Genomic DNA, 17,846 nt, shown 5'->3' with positions numbered 1-17,846 from the left:
TTTTTTTTCCCGTGGAACCGATCTGGCTTCTGTTTTGAGACAGAAAGAATGCACAGTAAAGGAAAACTTGGCATGATATAAACACGCAAGTTGCCTTTGCTGACCTATTGTTCTAAAAATGTTCTCTCTGATTAATCAATGTGACACCATTGTCATGTTGACAGCCAGTTGGCTGCACTCTTTGTTCCAGGAGACTATGTCAGCGTGTCAATGTAACTCTGTTATCTAGGCAGCTATATGCTGAATAGGGATGAGCTCGGTGTTCGACTCGAACATCGTCCGTTCTTCTGTTCGTCTGTTTGGCAAATTCAGAACTTTGTGGACCGTTCACACCAAATTCGTGTGGCACGAACGGCCCACAATGCACTACGCTATCGCAGTGAATTGCTTGCTCATGATTGGCCAAGCAAGCACTGTGACCCCGCATGCTTGGCCAATCACAGCGCCAGCAGCGAGGAGAGCCATAATTGGCCACAGGCAGGATGCCTGTGGCCAATTATAGCTCAGGGGATTTAGTACACGCCCCACACTATATAAGGCCGCCAGCGTGGAGGGCCTTGTGTAGTGTGTTCCGGCGTGCAGGGAAACAGCAAGATAGGCAGGGACAGTGTGTTCTTTTCTCAGGCATCTGCAGGAGTTAAAGTGGGTGTTGTGTGCCTCCAGCACAGTATACACCTGTATCTACCCTTTTTTGCTGGTGATCTCTAATAAAGGGATCTGCAGGAGTTAGTGGGTGTTGTGTGCCTCCAGCACAGCACAGTATACACCTGTATCTACTCTTTATTGCTGGTGTTCTCTAATACAGGCATCTGCAGGAGTTAGTGGGTGTTGTGTGCCGCCTTTAAAATGAGCACTTTTGATTTTGAACGTTCGAGCCCCATAGACTTTAATAGGGTTCTAAAGTTCGTACGCATTTTTGGTCCATTCGAAGGTTCTGGTGCGAACCGAACCGGGGGGTGTTCGGCTCATCCCTAGTGCTGAACAAGGTGACAACACAGCTGATTCGCTGTGGGTCATTGGTGTTGTCACCCTGCAGGAGGAAGGGAATTCGCTGGCAGGATCCCCAGGAGTTCATAAATGGAAAACCACATCAAAATAAGGTTGAATAATGCCATTTGAATGAATTACATTCGTGGCCAAAAGTTTTGAGAGTGACACAAATATTAAGTTTCACAAAGTTTGCTGCTTCAGTGTTTTTGGATCTTTTTGTCAGATGTTACTATGGGATACTGAAGTATAGTTGCAAGCATTTCATAAGTGTCAAAGGCTTTTATTGAGATTTACAGTTTATGAAAAGAGTCAATATTTGCAGCGTTGACCCTTCTTTTTCAAGACCTCTGCAATTCACCCCAGCATACTGTCAATCCACTTCTGCGCCACATCCTGACTGATGGCAGCCCATTTTTGCATAATCAATGTTTGAAGTTTGTCAGAATTTGTGGGTGTGTTTTTTTTTTTTCACTTGCCTCTTGAGAATTGACCACAAGTTATCAATGGGATTAGGTCTTGAGTGTTTCTTGGCCATGGACCCAAAATTTCCATATTTTGTTCCCCAAGCCACTTAGTTATCACTTTTGCCTCGTGGCAAGGTGCTGCATCATGCTGGAAAAGGCAGTGTTCCTCTCCAAACTGTTCTTGAATGGTTGAGAGAAGTTGCTTTTCGAGGATGTTTCTGTACCATTCTTTATTTGTGGTTGTATTGTTATGCCCCATACACAATATCAGATTTTCTGCTGATTTTTTCCTTCAGGTTTACCAAAACCATGTAGTGCAAGGGCCTGCCTGAATGCATACACATTGAAACTCCTAAGGTTTGACCTCATATTATATGGTTTTGGTAAGTCTGAAGGAAAAACTGATAGTGTGTATGGGGCTTTAGGCAAAATTGTAAGAGAGCCCACTCCCTTGACTGAGAAGCAACTCCACACATGAAAGGTCTCAGGATTCTTTACTGTTGGCTTGACACAGGACTGATGGTAGCGCTCAACTTTTTTTCTCCAGACAAGGTTTTTTCCCGGATGCCCCAAACAATCGGAAAGAGGATTCATCAGAAAAAATGATTTCACCCCAGTCCTCAGCAGTCCAATCCCTGTACCTTTTGCAGAACATCAGTCTGTCCCTGATGTTTTTCCTGGAGAGAAGTGGCTTCTTTTCTGCCCTTGTTGACACCAGGCCACCCTCCAAAAGTCTTCTCACTGTGCGTTCTGATGTACTCACACCTGCCTGCTGCCATTCTTAAGCAAGCTCTGCACTGGTGGTCCCCCCGATCCCGCAGCTGGATCAACTGTAGGAGGCGGTCCTGGCGCTTGCTGGACTTTCTTGGGCACCCTGAAGCCTTCTTCACAAAATGCAGTGGAAATGTTAGTGTGAGGGACTTTGCAATTTATTGCAATTCATCTGATCACTCTTCATAATATTCTGGAGTAAATGCAAATTGGCACTCCAAAAAAAAAACTGAGGCAGGAGACTTTGTGAAAATTAATATTTGTGTCATTCGCAAAACTTTTGGCCATGGGTAGATAACATGAACGTTTCTTACGAAGCACATTCCATCTCCTACCCTCTTCCTGGTGGCAGAAAACATATCTGCAGAAGAAATGCGAAAGCAATCAAAGACAGCCAAGATGTTTCCTTCTGCGCCAGCGCCATTGGGGGCTATCACCGGGACCTGTGGAAGAAAGTAAGCGCAGTCATTTAATAAGTACCATTTGCTAGTTATACATAATAATTATACATGGTAATTAAAAGTGGAACAAGATTAATTGAAACAAAAAAGAAAGATTGATATAGAAAAATAAAATAAACTAGCAATAATTTTAATTTAAAATTTAATTTAACATCCCGCACGGGTGGGCAAAAGGCCGTACTGGTATGTCCCCCATAAAGTGGTTGTAAACCCTTACAACCAACTTTGACCTACAGGTAAGCCTAGATTAAGGCTTACCTGTAGGTCCAAGAAATATCTCCTAAACCTATACGGGGGACAAGACCCCCGAAGTCGGAAGAAGAGGGCGGCGGTGAAGAAGAAAGTCTGGCTCCTCCGCTAGTGAAAGAGCTAGCAAAAGAGCAGAAGATAGCGGAGGAGCACGACTTTCTTCTTCACCGCGGCCCTCTTCTTCCGACTTCGGGGGTCTTGTCCCCCTCTTCGGTTCTTCTTGCCGGGCCACCGCACCTTCTTCTAGCTCTTTTATAGGCGGTGGCCCAGTCTTCTCTCGCCGCTGTCTTCTGGCCTTCTGTTCTTCTCTTCTGTTCTTCTCTTCTGGAGATGTTGCCTCGTCGCGGTCTCCGGTCACAATGGCAGGGGAGCGGCGACCTATATAGGGACATCGCTGGATGATGTCCCCGCCCATTATGATGTCACAGTCCCAGAGGATTGAGGAGGTTGAACCACCTTTTGCTGGTCAGATGATACTAAAATTTAATTATTTGGCCTTACCACCAAACAATATATCTGGCGGAAATCCAATACAGCTCACCACCCAAATAACACCATTCCTACAGTAAAGCATAGAGGGGGTAATATCCTGTTATGGGGGGGGGGGGGGGGTAGGGTTCTCTGCAGCAGGGCATAGAGTACATGTCAGGAAAGAAGGAAAAACGGATGGGGAAAATTCTGCTGCCTTCTGACAGAAAATGATAATGGGACAATGACCCAAAACACACAGCAACAATGAGCACACAGTGGTTGGAGGAGAAGGAGGTGAATGTCCCTGCATGGCCTAGTCAGAGCCCAGACTTAAACCCCATTGACAATCTGTGAAATTACTTGAAGACCGCAGTCCACAAACGGTCACCATCAAACGTAACTGAACTCGAGCAGTTCTGCAAAGAAGAGCGGGCAGATATGGCAAAGTCTAGATGTGCAAAGTAAGTAGAGACAAATCCTAACAGACTGAAGGCTGGAATTACAGCAAAAGGTGGTTCAACAAAATACCGTCACAAGGGGGTGATCCTTTCTCCAACTCAGTAAATCTGTTTTTGATTTTACATATTTTTTTCTGACATGTACATAATATAACTGGGTACTAACCTTTATAGGTAAAGTTGATCCGGGGAAAATCCATTTGCCTCACGGGGGATCAGGAGGGAATTTTGCTCCCCTGCTTTGGCTAATTGCATCATGTTTTCAGTACCTTTTGGGTTTTTCACCTGCCTCTGAATCAACTGTGGGTGAAGGATTGTGCATATGGGATTGTATTTATTTATTTTTTTTGGTTGAACTACATGAATTTGTGTCTTTTTTTTAACCTGACTAACTATGCAACTATGGCATGTTGGTGTTATATTTTTCACTTGGATGTTATAAGTTGCATTATGATATATATATATATATATATATATATATATATAGTATATATATATATATTGTATATACGTGTATATATATATATATATATATATATATATATATATATATATATATATATTGTATATACGTGTATATATATATATATATATATATATATATATATATATATATATATATATATATATATATATATATATATATATATAGTGTATATATATGTGTGTACTGGACCAAATCTTAAGAATTGCTGATACAAGTAATTTCATCTTTCATGTGTAATGTCTGTCATGATACTATGTATAGCTCCGCTGTGCATTTAGTAAAGGCATGCTTAAAATAAGCTTCGGCTCAACAGATTATCACATATGGCCAGCTGTTTTCCAGAGTTGGAGATACTTAAACTCATCTTGGTATTATAGCTATTAGAGCTAAGGACTTATATTTTGCTACGGAATGTAATCTGTTGGTCAGTACTCCCGTTTATAGCAGGTTTATCCAAAAGCCATGGCCTGACTTATGACCTCTACTGCGTCCAGTTACAGATTACAAGGTTATTTTTTATTTTTTTATGTATTTTATTTTACGATCTCCTGAAGGGGTTTGGAATTTTAAAGCTGAATTTATATTGGGGCAGCGTTCATTGGGATCTCCTCCTAGATGAAAGACTAATGGCCACGCCATCCATTCTTCAAGCAGCACCCCCTTGGCCATGGTCATGGCCAACCCCCTTCCTGCTGCCTTGACCTAGATGTAGAGAGGATTTGCCGTCTTTTGATGTGCACCTCTTTTATTACTTTTTTTTCATATTCTTTGAATGAAGTCAAGTATTTTGAATATATGATTAGTCCCTAGAGGACCGGATTTTGCTTTGTGTTATTTTATTGTACTTTTAATCACTCTAGATACAGAAAATATATCAGCTTACATTGGAACCCTATTGTTGCAGCTCTTGCCTTTGATTTGAATAGACTTGTATTGAAGGTGTACATTGTTTTGCATGAGCTCAGTTCTTCTTAGCAGTGATATTTCAATTCTTGCAGTTTTGTTTCCTTGGTAATGCTGAAATAAGGAGTTTAATAGTGCACTGAGCAATACAGGTGCTTAGAAAATTTAAGCACATTTCACATGTCGCAATTTCTTGGAGAGAGACTGCTGTTGAACAGCTGCTATAGTCTATACTGTAGGAAGGCTAATCTAGCATTTAAATGAGATTTTAGTTATTTTGAAAGTCATTTGGATCAGGGGCTTGGTCATAGGGAACACTGAAGATTGTGGCATGGTCAGTGGAGGGACTGAAGATCTGGGACATGGTGACAGTGATGCTGAGAATCAAGCACTTGGGGTGGGCACATGGAGGCATCTGGTTCATGGTCACAGAGGTTCTTAGGATTAGGCACTTGGAGTAGGCACGGAAGATCTGGTTCATGGTCACTGTGGTGCCTAGGATTAGGCACTTGAGGAGGACGCTGGGAGGCATTGAAGTTCTGCTTCATGGTCATGTTGTACTTAGGGTTAGGCACTTGGAGGCATTGAAGATCTTGTTTATGGTAGCTTTGGTGCTTAGGATTAGGCATTTGGGGTGGACACTTGGAGGTACTGAAGATCTAGTTCATGTACACTGTGGTGCTTCAGATTAAGCACTTGGGGTATACACTTGGAGACATTGAAGGTCTGGTTTATGGTCACTGTAGTACTTAGGATTAGGCACTTGGGGTGGCTACTTGGAGGCACAGAAGGTCTGGTTCATGGTGACTGTAGTATTTAGGATTAGGCACTTGCGGTAGATATTTGGAGACACTAAAGAGCTGGTTCATGGTCACTGTTGTACTTAGGGTCAGGCACTTGGAGGCATTGGAGATCTAGTTTATGGTATGTTTGGATTTAGGATTAGGCACTTGGAGTGGACACTTGGAGGTACTGAAGATCTGGTTCATGGACACTGGTGCTTAGGATTAGGCACTTGGGGTGAACACTTGGAGGCACAAAAGATTTGATTCATGGTCGCTGTGGTGCTTAGAATTAGGCACTTAGGGTAGACACTTGGAGGCACTGAAGATCTTGTTCATGGTCACTGTGGTGCTTAGGATTAGGCACTTGGAGTGGACACTTGGAGGTACTGAAGATCTGGTTCATGGACACTGTGGTGCTTAGGATTAGGCACTTGAGGTAGACACTTGGAGACACAAAAGATTTGATTCACGGTCACTGTGGTTCTTAGGATTAGGCACTTGCTGTAGATATTTGGAGACACTAAAGAGCTGGTTCATGGCCACTGTTGTACTTAGGGTTAGGCACTTGGAGATCTAGTTTATGGTATCTTTGGATTTAGGATTAAGCACTTGGAGTGGACACTTGGAGATATTGAAGATCTGGTTCATGGACACTGGTGCTTAGGATTAGGCACTTGGGGGTGAACACTTGGAGGCACAAAAGATTTTATTCACAGTCGCTGTGGTGCTTAGAATTATGCACTTAGGGTGGACACTTGGAGGCACTGAAGATCTTGTTCATGGTCACTGTGGTGTTTAGGATTAGGCACTTGGAGTGGACACTTGGAGGTACTGAAGATCTGGTTCATGGACACTGTGGTGTTTAGGATTAGGCACTTAGGGTGGACATTTGGAGACACTGAAGATCTGGTTTATGGCCACTATGGTGCCCAGAATTGGCACTTGAAGGCACTGAAGATCTAGTTCATGGTCGCTGTGGTGCTTAGAATTAGGCACTTAGGGTGGATACTTGGAGGCACTGAAGATCTTGTTCATGGTCACCGCGGTGCTTAGGATTAGGCACTTGGAGTGGACACTTGGAGGGACTGAAGATCTGGTTCATGGACACTGTGGTGCTTAGGATTAGGCACTTGGGGTAGACACTTGGAGGCACAAAAGAATTGATTCACGGTCACTCTGGTGCTTAGGATTAGGCACTTGCTGTAGATATTTGGAGACACTAAAGAGCTGGTTCATGGTCTCTGTTGTACTTAGGGTTAGGCACTTGGAGGCATTGGAGATCTAGTTTATGGTATCTTTGGATTTAGGATTAGGCACTTGGAGTGGACACTTGGAGGTACTGAAGATCTGGTTCATGAACACTGGTGCTTAGGATTAGGCACTTGGGGTGAACACTTGGAGGCACAAAAGATTTGATTCATGGTCGCTGTGGTGCTTAGAATTAGGCACTTAGGGTGGACACTTGAAGGCACTGAAGATCTAGTTCATGGTCGCTGTGGTGCTTAGAATTGGGCACTCAGGGTGGACACTTGGAGGCACTGAAGATCTTGTTCATGGTCACTGTGGTGCTTAAGATTGGGCAATTAGCGTGGACACTTGAAGGCTCTGAAGATCTAGTTCATGATCACTGTGGTGCTTAGGATGAGGCACTGTAGAGTGGAACTGTAGGCTATTTTAAAAAAAATATGGTGAATTTTTATTGCAGAGCAGACCCGGTGTGCTTGTTATGCAGTAAAAACTTTTCTTTCTGCCAGCAATGTTCTGCCACACATATGCAACTTGTGCTGTCTTTGCAGGCTTTGGGTGCCAAGTTGAATTCAGATTTTTTGTTGCCCTTCGAAACATGCCAACTGTTATGGTCGGAATTACATTTTTCTGTACTCTTTCACCATACAGTTGTTTAGTTTGATTATCCACCTTGTCAGTTATGACGGCAAGTCTGTATCATGGGTGGAGTTCACAAAGCCTATCCAGGGAGACCAGGTTTCTCTGAATTTCCCATGGGTGTGAATGGTGGCCTTAAGGCTTTCCATGATATGCTTAATTTCGGTGATTGTATTTCGACCACCACTTTTGAGCAGGCTGATGGGTTTTCTCTACATAAACAATCACAGCATATTGAGCATTCCATTATTCCCCTAAACTTTGTGCGCAGGCCTCTGAATCTCCTCTGAGACTTCTCTACTGTGCATGGAGACATGTAATGGCCTCTCCATCCCTCCCCCACAGGCACAGATCAGCTGCAATTTCAAGCTCCATTGGTTTCTGCGTGCGTCTACTGTATGCTGCCACACTGACAGGACACGTCTTAGAAGAAGGGAAAATAAGCTGAGCCTAGTAATATTGTGAATGAGAATAAGGCACAGAAATCACACGCACACACATTTAGAGGAACACTTCCTTTTCTTCACCTCCTGACACCAATGCACTTTAACAATCACATGTGCCTGGCTGCTGGGAGGTGTTTTTTTTTGTTTTGTTTTTTACTCAATCTTTTATGCAATGGGTACTAGGGATGTCGGACGTTTAAAGGTTTTTATTTCCCTGAAATTTCTGCAAGAATAAAGAGATTTTGAAGAAATTTGGCTTTTTCATGAAATGCATTGAGTGAATAGGGAAGGAGAAATTAAAGAGGTCTTGGTGGGTTTTTAAAGAGGTTGTAAACCACTGAAATGAAAAATGAACAAAGCATATCCTCATATAGTGTGGCTGTAGCACCTTCCTAGTTCAGAGTAGGCTGCTAGGTAAATTTAGTTTAGCTCCTCTGTAAACAGCAGGGATTGATTGCTTAGGGCTGCTCTGTGCTTTACAGGCTGCTGTTCTGCTACTCCCCCCTGTATCCTGTATCCTAGAGCTTGCCTTTATCCGGCCCTTGAGGCACTATTCCTCCCACTGACACCAATGATGGGGCACTATTCCTCTCACTGACACCAATGATGGCGGCACTATACCGCCCACTGACACCAATGATGGGGCACTATTCCTCCCACTGACACCAATAATGGCGGCACTATTCCTCCCACTGACACCAATGATGGGGCACTATTCCTCCCACTGACACCAATGATGGCGCACTATTCCTCCCACTGACACCAATGATGGTGGCACTATTCCTCCCACTGACACCAATGATGGAGCACTATTCCTCCCACTGATACCAATGATGGGGCATTATTCCTCCCACTGACACTAATGATGGCGGCACTATTCCTTCCACTGACACCAATGATGGAGCACTATTCCTTCCACTGACACCAATGATGGGGCACTCTTCCTCCCACTGATACCAATAATAGCAGCACTATTCCTCCCACAGACACCAATAATGGCGGCACTATTCCTCCCACTGACACCAATAATGGCGGCACTATTCCTCCCACAGAGGCCAATGATGGGGCACTATTCCTCCCACTGACAACAATGATGGGGCACTATTCCTCCCACTGACACCAATGATGGGGCACTATTCCTCCCACTGACATCAATGAAGGTACGCTCTTCCTCCCAGTGACACCAGTGATGGGGCACTATTCAAACCACTGACACCAGTGATGGGACACTATTCCTCCCACTGATACCAACCATGGAGCACTATTTATCCTACTGACACCAATGATGGGGCACAGTTTCTCCCACTGACACCAATGACAGGCCACTATTCTTCCTTCTAATACTAAAGATGGGGCATAGTTTACCACTACTGATGCCAGGACATTTTCTACTGCCACTGGCCACACTTCGGCCCCCCTAAAGTCTGAAGAACAGTAAACTGGCCCTTTTTTTTAGAAGTATGGTGGGAAGGAGAGCAGGACAGGCATTCTGAATATTTATGGAACTCCAACCAATCCCTAAGCAGGTGTGCTCAGAAGGTGGAAGGAGAGCCCATAAGTAGTCTGAGGTCTGGCAGCAGGGAACAGAGTTCCTGGGTCTTAAAAAGCTCTAACAAGGAGGGCCCTCAAATTCCTCATGTATTGAATTATAATGTAACTGTACTGTCTGCCCTCATGTTGCAAAGCGCTGCGCAAACTGTTGGTGTAAAAATACTTTATAATAATAATAAATAATAATAATAATAATAATACAAAAGCCTCTAAACACAAAGCCTAAGACCCCTTTCACACTGGGCCGTTGCGGGCATTAGCGGTAAAGCATCGCTAGTTTAAAGAGGAGGGCCGGTTTAAAAAATTTTTTTTTAAAGTCAGCAGCTGCAAACACTGTAGCTGCTGACTTTTAACACTTACCTGTCCAGGGTGCCTGCGATGTCGACCGCCAGAGGCTGACCCGTCCCTCGGCTCTCGGGTCCCGGCGCCGCCATTTTGGCTAAGGGAAACAGGCAGTGTAGCCTTGCGGCTTCACTGCCCGTTTCCTACTGCGCATGCGACAGTGCTTTGTGAATAGGGCGCGCTGTGTTCTGGGACACACAGTTCCCAGAACACAGCGCGACCCATTACGTAAAAGACGCCGCACGGAGGAGAGAAGACAGAAGATCACAGCGGAGGAGCAAGAGGAAGATTAGGACGATGTGCCTAGCAACAGGCATTTCTGGTAAGTTAAAAAAAAAAAATTGTCATTTTTTTTTCAGATTTTTTTCTAAATTTTAATGTATTTTTTTTTTCAGGGTGGCCCTCCACTTTTAGCGGCGCTTTACTGCTGTTATAGGGGCACTTTTTACCCCCGCTAGTGGCCAAAGAAAGGGTTAATAACACTCGTGTTGCGGCGCTGCCGAAACGCTTATCAGTCTCTTTGGCAGAGCTGCCTATTTATTTCAATGGGCAGGGGCAGTGCGGGAGCCGTGTATACAGCGCTCCCATACCAACGCAAAGACTGGGGAGGCTTGAGAGGCACGTTTCAGGCAGTTTACAGGCCCTATTTTTAGCGCAAAAATGCCTGAAATGTGCCTTAGTGTGAAAGGGGTCTAAATGATTTTTTTTTTATATGCAAGCAGTGTCAGGCCGCGTACACACGGGCGGACTGTTCGCCCAACTTTGTCCGCTGAACAGTGTTTGGGCGGACAGTCCGCTCGTGTGTGGGCTTTCAGCGGACAGTTTCAGCGGACAGTTTGACGGACAAGGTTTTTCGGAAATTCCGTAAAACTGTCCGCTGAAACCTTGTTTCAGCGAACAGTCCGCTCGTGTGTAGGCTTGTTCGTCAAACAAAGTTGCGCGCATGCTCAGAAAGGATTTTCACGCCGAAAGCTATAATGCAGTGTATAGGACGTCGTATTTTTCGTCCCGTCGTACGTGCCGTTCACGTCATCGCGCACGGTTTCAGCAAACTGTTCGTACGTCGTGTGTGGCCATGTCCGTCCATGCTAAGTTTGAGCGGACTGTTTGCCGAAACTGTTGGACGGACAAAGTTGGGCGAACAGTCCGCGCGTGTGTACGCGGCCTAAGTCAGAATTTGACCTGGTATCAGTCCCTTTGCAGCAGGGCTGGAGTGTGAGATGAAGAAGAAACAGCACAAGGGGTGTGGTGACAAGGAGACAAGGAGAATGCTGATAGGAGGAGAGAATCGAACGACAGAGAGATGAGCTCGTTCTTGTTCTGCTTCTCATTTCACAATCAGAAGTTGGGGGAGATTCAGGATGATCTGGGTTTGGAGCAGGGGTCTACAATCTTTCTAAACAAAGTTCCAGTTTACTGTCCTTTAGACTCTAGGGTGGGCAGACTTTGGAAAATGGGAGTAAAAAATTTCCCACCATCCGTGAGAGTAAACAAATTACATAGCACCTATGGTCCGTAAGAATAGTGCCCCATCACTGATATTAGTGGGAGGACTAATGCCCTGTCATTGGCATCAGTGGGAGGAATAGTGCCCCATCATTGGTGTCAGTGGAAGGAATAGTGTCCCATCATTGGTATCAGTGGGAGGAATATTGCTCCATCTAGGGGTGTTGCTAGGTGGCAAAAGCACCAGGGGCTTCAGCCCAGAGTCCAAGCCGGAAATGGGGGGTCGGGTGTTGTACGCGACGCAGGTTTTTTTTGGCTGGGCCGTGACACTGACTGTAGTGACTTACATACACTTAACCTACCTACACGGACGGCAGTGACCTACCTACCTGACCTACCTACACCACTGACAATAGTGACCTACCTACACTCACCTGCCTGACCTACATACACTGGACATATACATACACTAACGGTAGTGACCTACCTACACTGACTGACCTACCTACACTGACATTAACACACACTGACCTACCTACACTGACATTAACACACACTGACCTACCTACACTGACATTTACATACACTGATCTACCTACACTGACATTAACACACACTGACCTACATACACTGACATTTACATACACTGATACCTACACTGACCTACCTACACTGACATTTACATACACTGACCTACCTACTCTGACCTACCTACAGTGGTGTGAAAAAGTGTTTGCCCCCTTCCTCATTTCCTGTTCCTTTGCATGTTTGTCACACTTAAGTGTTTCGGAACATCAAACCAATTTAAACAATAGTCAAGGACAACACAAGTAAACACAAAATGCAATTTGTAAATGAAGGTGTTTATTATTAAAGGTGAAAAAAAATCCAAACCATCATGGCCCTGTGTGAAAAAGTGATTGCCCCCTAAACCTAATAACTGGTTGGGCCACCCTTAGCAGCAACAACTGCAACCAAGCGTTTGCGATAACGTGCAATGAGGCTTTTACAGCGTCCTGGAGGAATTTTGGCCCACTCATCTTTGCAGAATTGTCCTAATTCAGTTACATTAGAGGGTTTTCGAGCATGAACGGCCTTTTTAAGGTCATACCACAACATCTCAATAGGATTCAGGTCAGGACTTTGGCTAGGCCACTCCAAAGTCTTCATTTTGTTTTTCTTCAGCCATTCGGTGGTGAACTTGCTGGTGTGTTTAGGATCATTGTCCTGCTGCAGAACCCAAGTTCGTTTCAGCTTGAGTACACGAACAGATGGTCGGACATTCTCCTTCAGGATCTCTTGGTAGACAGCAGAATTCATAGTTCCTTTTATCACGGCAAGTCTTCCAGGTCCTGAAGCAGCAAAACAGCCCCAGACCATCACACTACCACCACCATATTTTACTGTTGGTATAATGTTCTAATGTTCTAATGTTTTATGAAATGCAGTGTTCCTTCTACGCCAGATATACTTGGACACACACCTTCCAAAGAGTTCCACTTTTGTCTCATCGGTCCACAGAATGTTGTCCCAAAAGGCTTGGGGATCATCAAGATGTGTTGTGGAGAAATTGAGACGAGCTTTGATGTTCTTTTTGCTCAGCAGTGGTTTTCTCCTTGGAACTCTGCCATGCAGGCCATTTTTGCCCAGTCTTTTCCTGATGGTGGAGGCATGAACGCTGACCTTAACTGAGGCAAGTGAGGCCTGCAGTTCCTTGGACGTTGTTGTGGGGTCTTTTGTGACCTCTTGGATGAGTCGTCGATGCGCTCTTGGGGTAATTTTGGGCGGCCGGCCACTCCTGGGAAGGTTTACCACTGTTCCATGTCTTCGCCATTTGTGGATAATGGCTCTCACTGTGGTTCGCTGGATTCCCAAAGCTTTGGAAATGGCTTTATAACCCTTTCCAGACTGATAGATCTCAATTACTTTCTTTCTCAATTGTTCCTGAATTTCTTTGGGTCTCGCGCATGATGTGTAGCTTTTAAGGATCTTCTGGTGGACCTTACTGTGTCAAGCAGCTCCTATTTAAGTGATGCCTTGATTGTGAACAGGTGTGGCAATAATCAGGCCTGGGTGTGGCTAGAGAAATTTAACTCAGGTGTGGACAACCACAGTTATAGTATGTTTTAACAAGGGGGGCAATCACTTTTTCACACAGGGCCATGATGGTTTGGATTTTTTTTCACCTTTAATAATAAACACCTTCATTTACAAATTGCATTTTGTGTTTACTTGTGTTGTCCTTGACTATTGTTTAAATTGGTTTGATGTTCCGAAACACTTAAGTGTGACAAACATGCAAAGGAACAGGAAATGAGGAAGGGGGCAAACACTTTTTCACACCACTGTACACTGACATTTACACACACTGACCTACCTACACTGACATTTACATACACTGACCTACCTACACTGACATTTACATACACTGACCTACCTACTCTGACCTACCTACACTGACATTAACATCATACACTGACCTGTCTGAGCCGTGGTGTCACAGCAGCCAGTCCTCAGAGGAGGAGCCGAGTAGGAGAGGAGAGCGGCTCGCCCGAGCGCCAAGCAGGGATGTGGCGCAGCAGCCTCTTTGTAATTACCGGCTTCTGGAGCCAACAGCGCCTATGATGGACGTCACACGTCCCGCTGTCCCGGCATTGGCCACGCTTGGCCGCACTCGGCCACGCTCGGCTACGCTCGGCATCAGATTGGTCCCGGCGCTCTTGCCTAACCTGCAGAGCTGGCACTCTGGGCTATAGGGGGACATATTCAGGGCTTCAGCCACCCCCTGCCGACGCCCCTGGCTCCATCATTGGTATCAGTAGGAGTAATAGCGCCCCATCATTGTTGTCAGTGGGAAGAATAGTGGCCCATCAGTGGGAGGAATAGTGCCCCATCATTGGTGTCAGTGGGAGGAATAGTGCCCCATCATTGGTGTCAGTGGGAGGATTAGTGTCCCCATTATTGGTATCAGTGGGAAGAATAGTGCCCCATCATTGTTGTCAGTGGGAGGAATAGTGCTTCATCATTGGTGTCAGTGGAAGGAATAGTGCTCCATCATTGGTGTCAGTGGGAGGGATAGTGCCCCATCATTGGTGTTAGTGGGAGGAATAGTGCCCCATCATTGGTGTCAGTTGGAGGAATAGTGCCCCATCACTGGTGTCAGTGGGAGGAATCGTGGCCATCATTGGTATCAGTGGGAGGAATAGTGCCCCATCATTGGTATCAGTGGAAGGAATAGTGTCCCATCATTGGTATCAGTGGGAGGAATAGTGTCCCATCATTGGTGTCAGTGGGAGGAATAGTGCCCCATCATTGGTGTCAGTGGGAGGAATAGTGCCCCATCATTGGTGTCAGTGGGAGGAATAGTGCCCCATCATTGGTGTCAGTGGGAGGAATAGTGCCCCATCATTGGTGTCACTGGGAGGAATAGTGCCCCATCATTGGTATCAGTGGGAGGAATAATGTTCCATTGTGTATATTAGTTGGAGACATCTAGTGGCAGAAATAGGCACTGCATGACTCTGGACTGAAGGTGAATTTTACAGCAAACGTTGTTTTTTTTTTCTTTGTTTTTTTTACCTTTTAGTGGACTATTCATTATCATCTATCCATCTTGACAATGGCTGCTATTCTACCTTAAAGCACATTTAGTCTTTGGCCATGCACAAAATTAGTTTCAAAGCCAGTTTTCCCCATTTCTGCAAGGTATCCCTCAAATGACTCATTAGGTGTCCCTCATATTGGCAACTATGCTACACTGAATGTGCATTCAGATCAAATGTATCGTGTAATGTATTATATTCTAAAGGCAAACAGGCTGTCCACTTCCATCATCCAATCACGTCAAAGCAAAAATATATATATATATTTTTTTGTTCCTTGCACGTGGTTGGGCATTCTTTGAACAGGTGAATTTCAAACGGAGGGAAGATTCCATAACAAATTGCAATCTCCCTTGCAAAGTGAAGAGCCTGTTTGCCTTTAATATATCAACCCCAAGGACTCAATAGACCATATATCCCAGAATTTGCCACAGCCAACTTAGCTCCTGCAAGTCCGCTATGTTATTCAAGCAAAGTGGTGGTTGCTAGGCAAGCGAGCCCCTGTGACTGCTTTTTTTTTTTTTTGCTGAATAAAGGAGGTACTGATTTCTATTTACAGTTTTTGCCAATCACATGCAAACAAAGGATGTAGAAAAGCTTACGGGGGCTCTCGTGGATGGTTGCTAGGGTCAGTTGCTAGGTACTTATTTCTGCATCCCTTACTCTGCCATAACCTGAATGGTTGTTCTATAATCAAAATGAAAAGCATCTGAGAAAAATCACAAAAAAAAACCCCAAAAATGGATTGCTAGGTTGTAACACAGAAACCATTTTTTTTTCCTGGGAATGATCTGTCATAAAACTTGTGCAAAAGAAAAAAAGATGGGCAAATGGGAAGCTACTCAAAGGGACCAAAAAGATACAATGCTATATTTAGCCACTAAAAGATGAAGCCTGGCTAATAGTAATGGGTATCTGACTCTCAGGGGATCGGCAAGACATTTGTCTCAATTCTCAAAGCTAACACATCGGGATAAAGATACTTATGTACTTATGTTTTTTGTTTTTTTTGTTTTTTTTAAGTGACTTATTTTCAAAGCCAAATGGATTCAGCTGAAAATAACTGTCACATATCAGAAATAAAGATACAGTACTTATTCTCATGTGAAAGCTTTGGTAAATTGAGTTTGTTTTCTGCAACTCCAGGTTTTGCAGTAAATGTTTGCATGAAAAAAAAAAAGGTATTTTTAAGAATGGACTGTGTTAAGGCAACCTGAGCATTGCTCCACTTTGTTTTAGGACATGTAAGCCCACTTTTATTACACACAAAGTAAAAGTTCAAGAGAAAACATGGCCACACAGGGGTTTTCACCATCAAAGCTAGTAACAAAAAAAAAATGCCTAGCCACCTGGCTCTCTCCTTTCCCTGGTCTATCAGACCATCTCACCAAGCTCTCCTGGCTCTCTCAGCCTTTCAGTTGCAGCACCCTACTTTACGGGCCCACTCTCTGGCCTCTCAATAGGGGATCTCCTGGCATCCCAGGCTCTCTCATTACTCTGAGACCTCCAAATTTTTGCAGTGCCCTGGACTTGCCTGGTTGTCTCAGCTTTCACTGTCTCCTGGACACAATTAGCTGCCTTGACCCTCTTGGTCCTGTGGGTAATGAACCTCTCCTCCAACATGTAGTGTGGTCTCTTGAGTGGAGCACCTCTCCAAACGGGAGCACACAACTGTTCCTTGACAGAAGTACGCCTGTCTGGATGAAGCTGTCAGGGCTGGGCTCAGCCCTTGCCTCTCTGAGCTGGCCGCTCAGCTGTCGGCTAATTGCCAGCTCCTATCTCTCTCCACAGTTATTCAGCTGTTTCTGATATCCTGCTCATCAGTCCTGCCTACTTAAGCCATCCAGTCCAGAGAAGCTCTGCCTTCGCCTTAGTCAAAATCACAGAGACGCTCTCCTGCATTCTTGTTAAAAGACTTGCTTGGCTGACACTCCTTCTGGCTCCAGATCCTGCTTGCTGTCTTACTGCATTCATCTCCGGCTCCCTGAGGTTTGGCTTGTCTGACTATCCGTTCTGGTTCCTGAACTCTGGCTATGCTTTTGACTACGTTTGTTCTATTTACTTTTATTATTAAACAAGTGTGATTTAACTGTACTTCTGTCTCGGTCTGATTTCATGGTTTCTGACAGTAGCACTCACCAGTTTCCTGAAGGGATCCCTGAGCTTTGCCCAAATCCTTCATTATAAGGGTTGAGTGCACCTGGATTCACACCGTGCTGGTCTTCAGCAAGACCCGGACATTGGGTTGGAGGTTCCTTCCCAAAGTAGTAATAGTCCAAACTTTGTTTTAGGGCTTGTCAGCCCACTTTTATTAAACATGTAAGTAAATGTTCAAGAGGAAACTTCCTCAGGCAGAGGTTTTCACCATCAAAGTGAGTAAAACAAAAATAACGCCCAGCCACCTGGCTCCCTCTTCAGTAGTGCCACTGCTCTTTCCCCTGGTCCCTCAGACCTTCTCACGCTGTTCTTCTGGTTCTTTCAGCCTTTTAATTGCAGCACCCTGCTGCAGGCGCCCATTTCCTGGTCTTTCATTAGG

At 44.7% G+C, this 17,846-nt stretch overlaps 1 protein-coding gene across 1 annotated transcript in view; it reads right to left on the bottom strand.

Moving 5' to 3' along the window:
- The window catches only part of LOC143952483 (gamma-aminobutyric acid receptor subunit alpha-3-like), a 157,628-nt gene that overhangs the window by 82,886 nt on the left and 56,896 nt on the right, over positions 1–17,846 (bottom strand). Inside the window, exon 3 of the mRNA XM_077465203.1 lies at positions 2,561–2,668. Coding sequence (XP_077321329.1) covers positions 2,561–2,649 — 89 coding nt within the window. The 5' untranslated portion in view covers positions 2,650–2,668. The remainder of the gene's footprint in view (positions 1–2,560; positions 2,669–17,846) is intronic.

The sequence above is a fragment of the Lithobates pipiens genome, unplaced genomic scaffold, assembly GCF_037356315.1.
Source record: "Lithobates pipiens isolate NorthernLeopardFrog02 unplaced genomic scaffold, aLitPip1_a1.2 Scaffold_1, whole genome shotgun sequence".
Lineage (NCBI taxonomy): Eukaryota > Metazoa > Chordata > Amphibia > Anura > Ranidae > Lithobates > Lithobates pipiens.
This window is presented reverse-complemented; position numbering and strand designations above follow the sequence as displayed.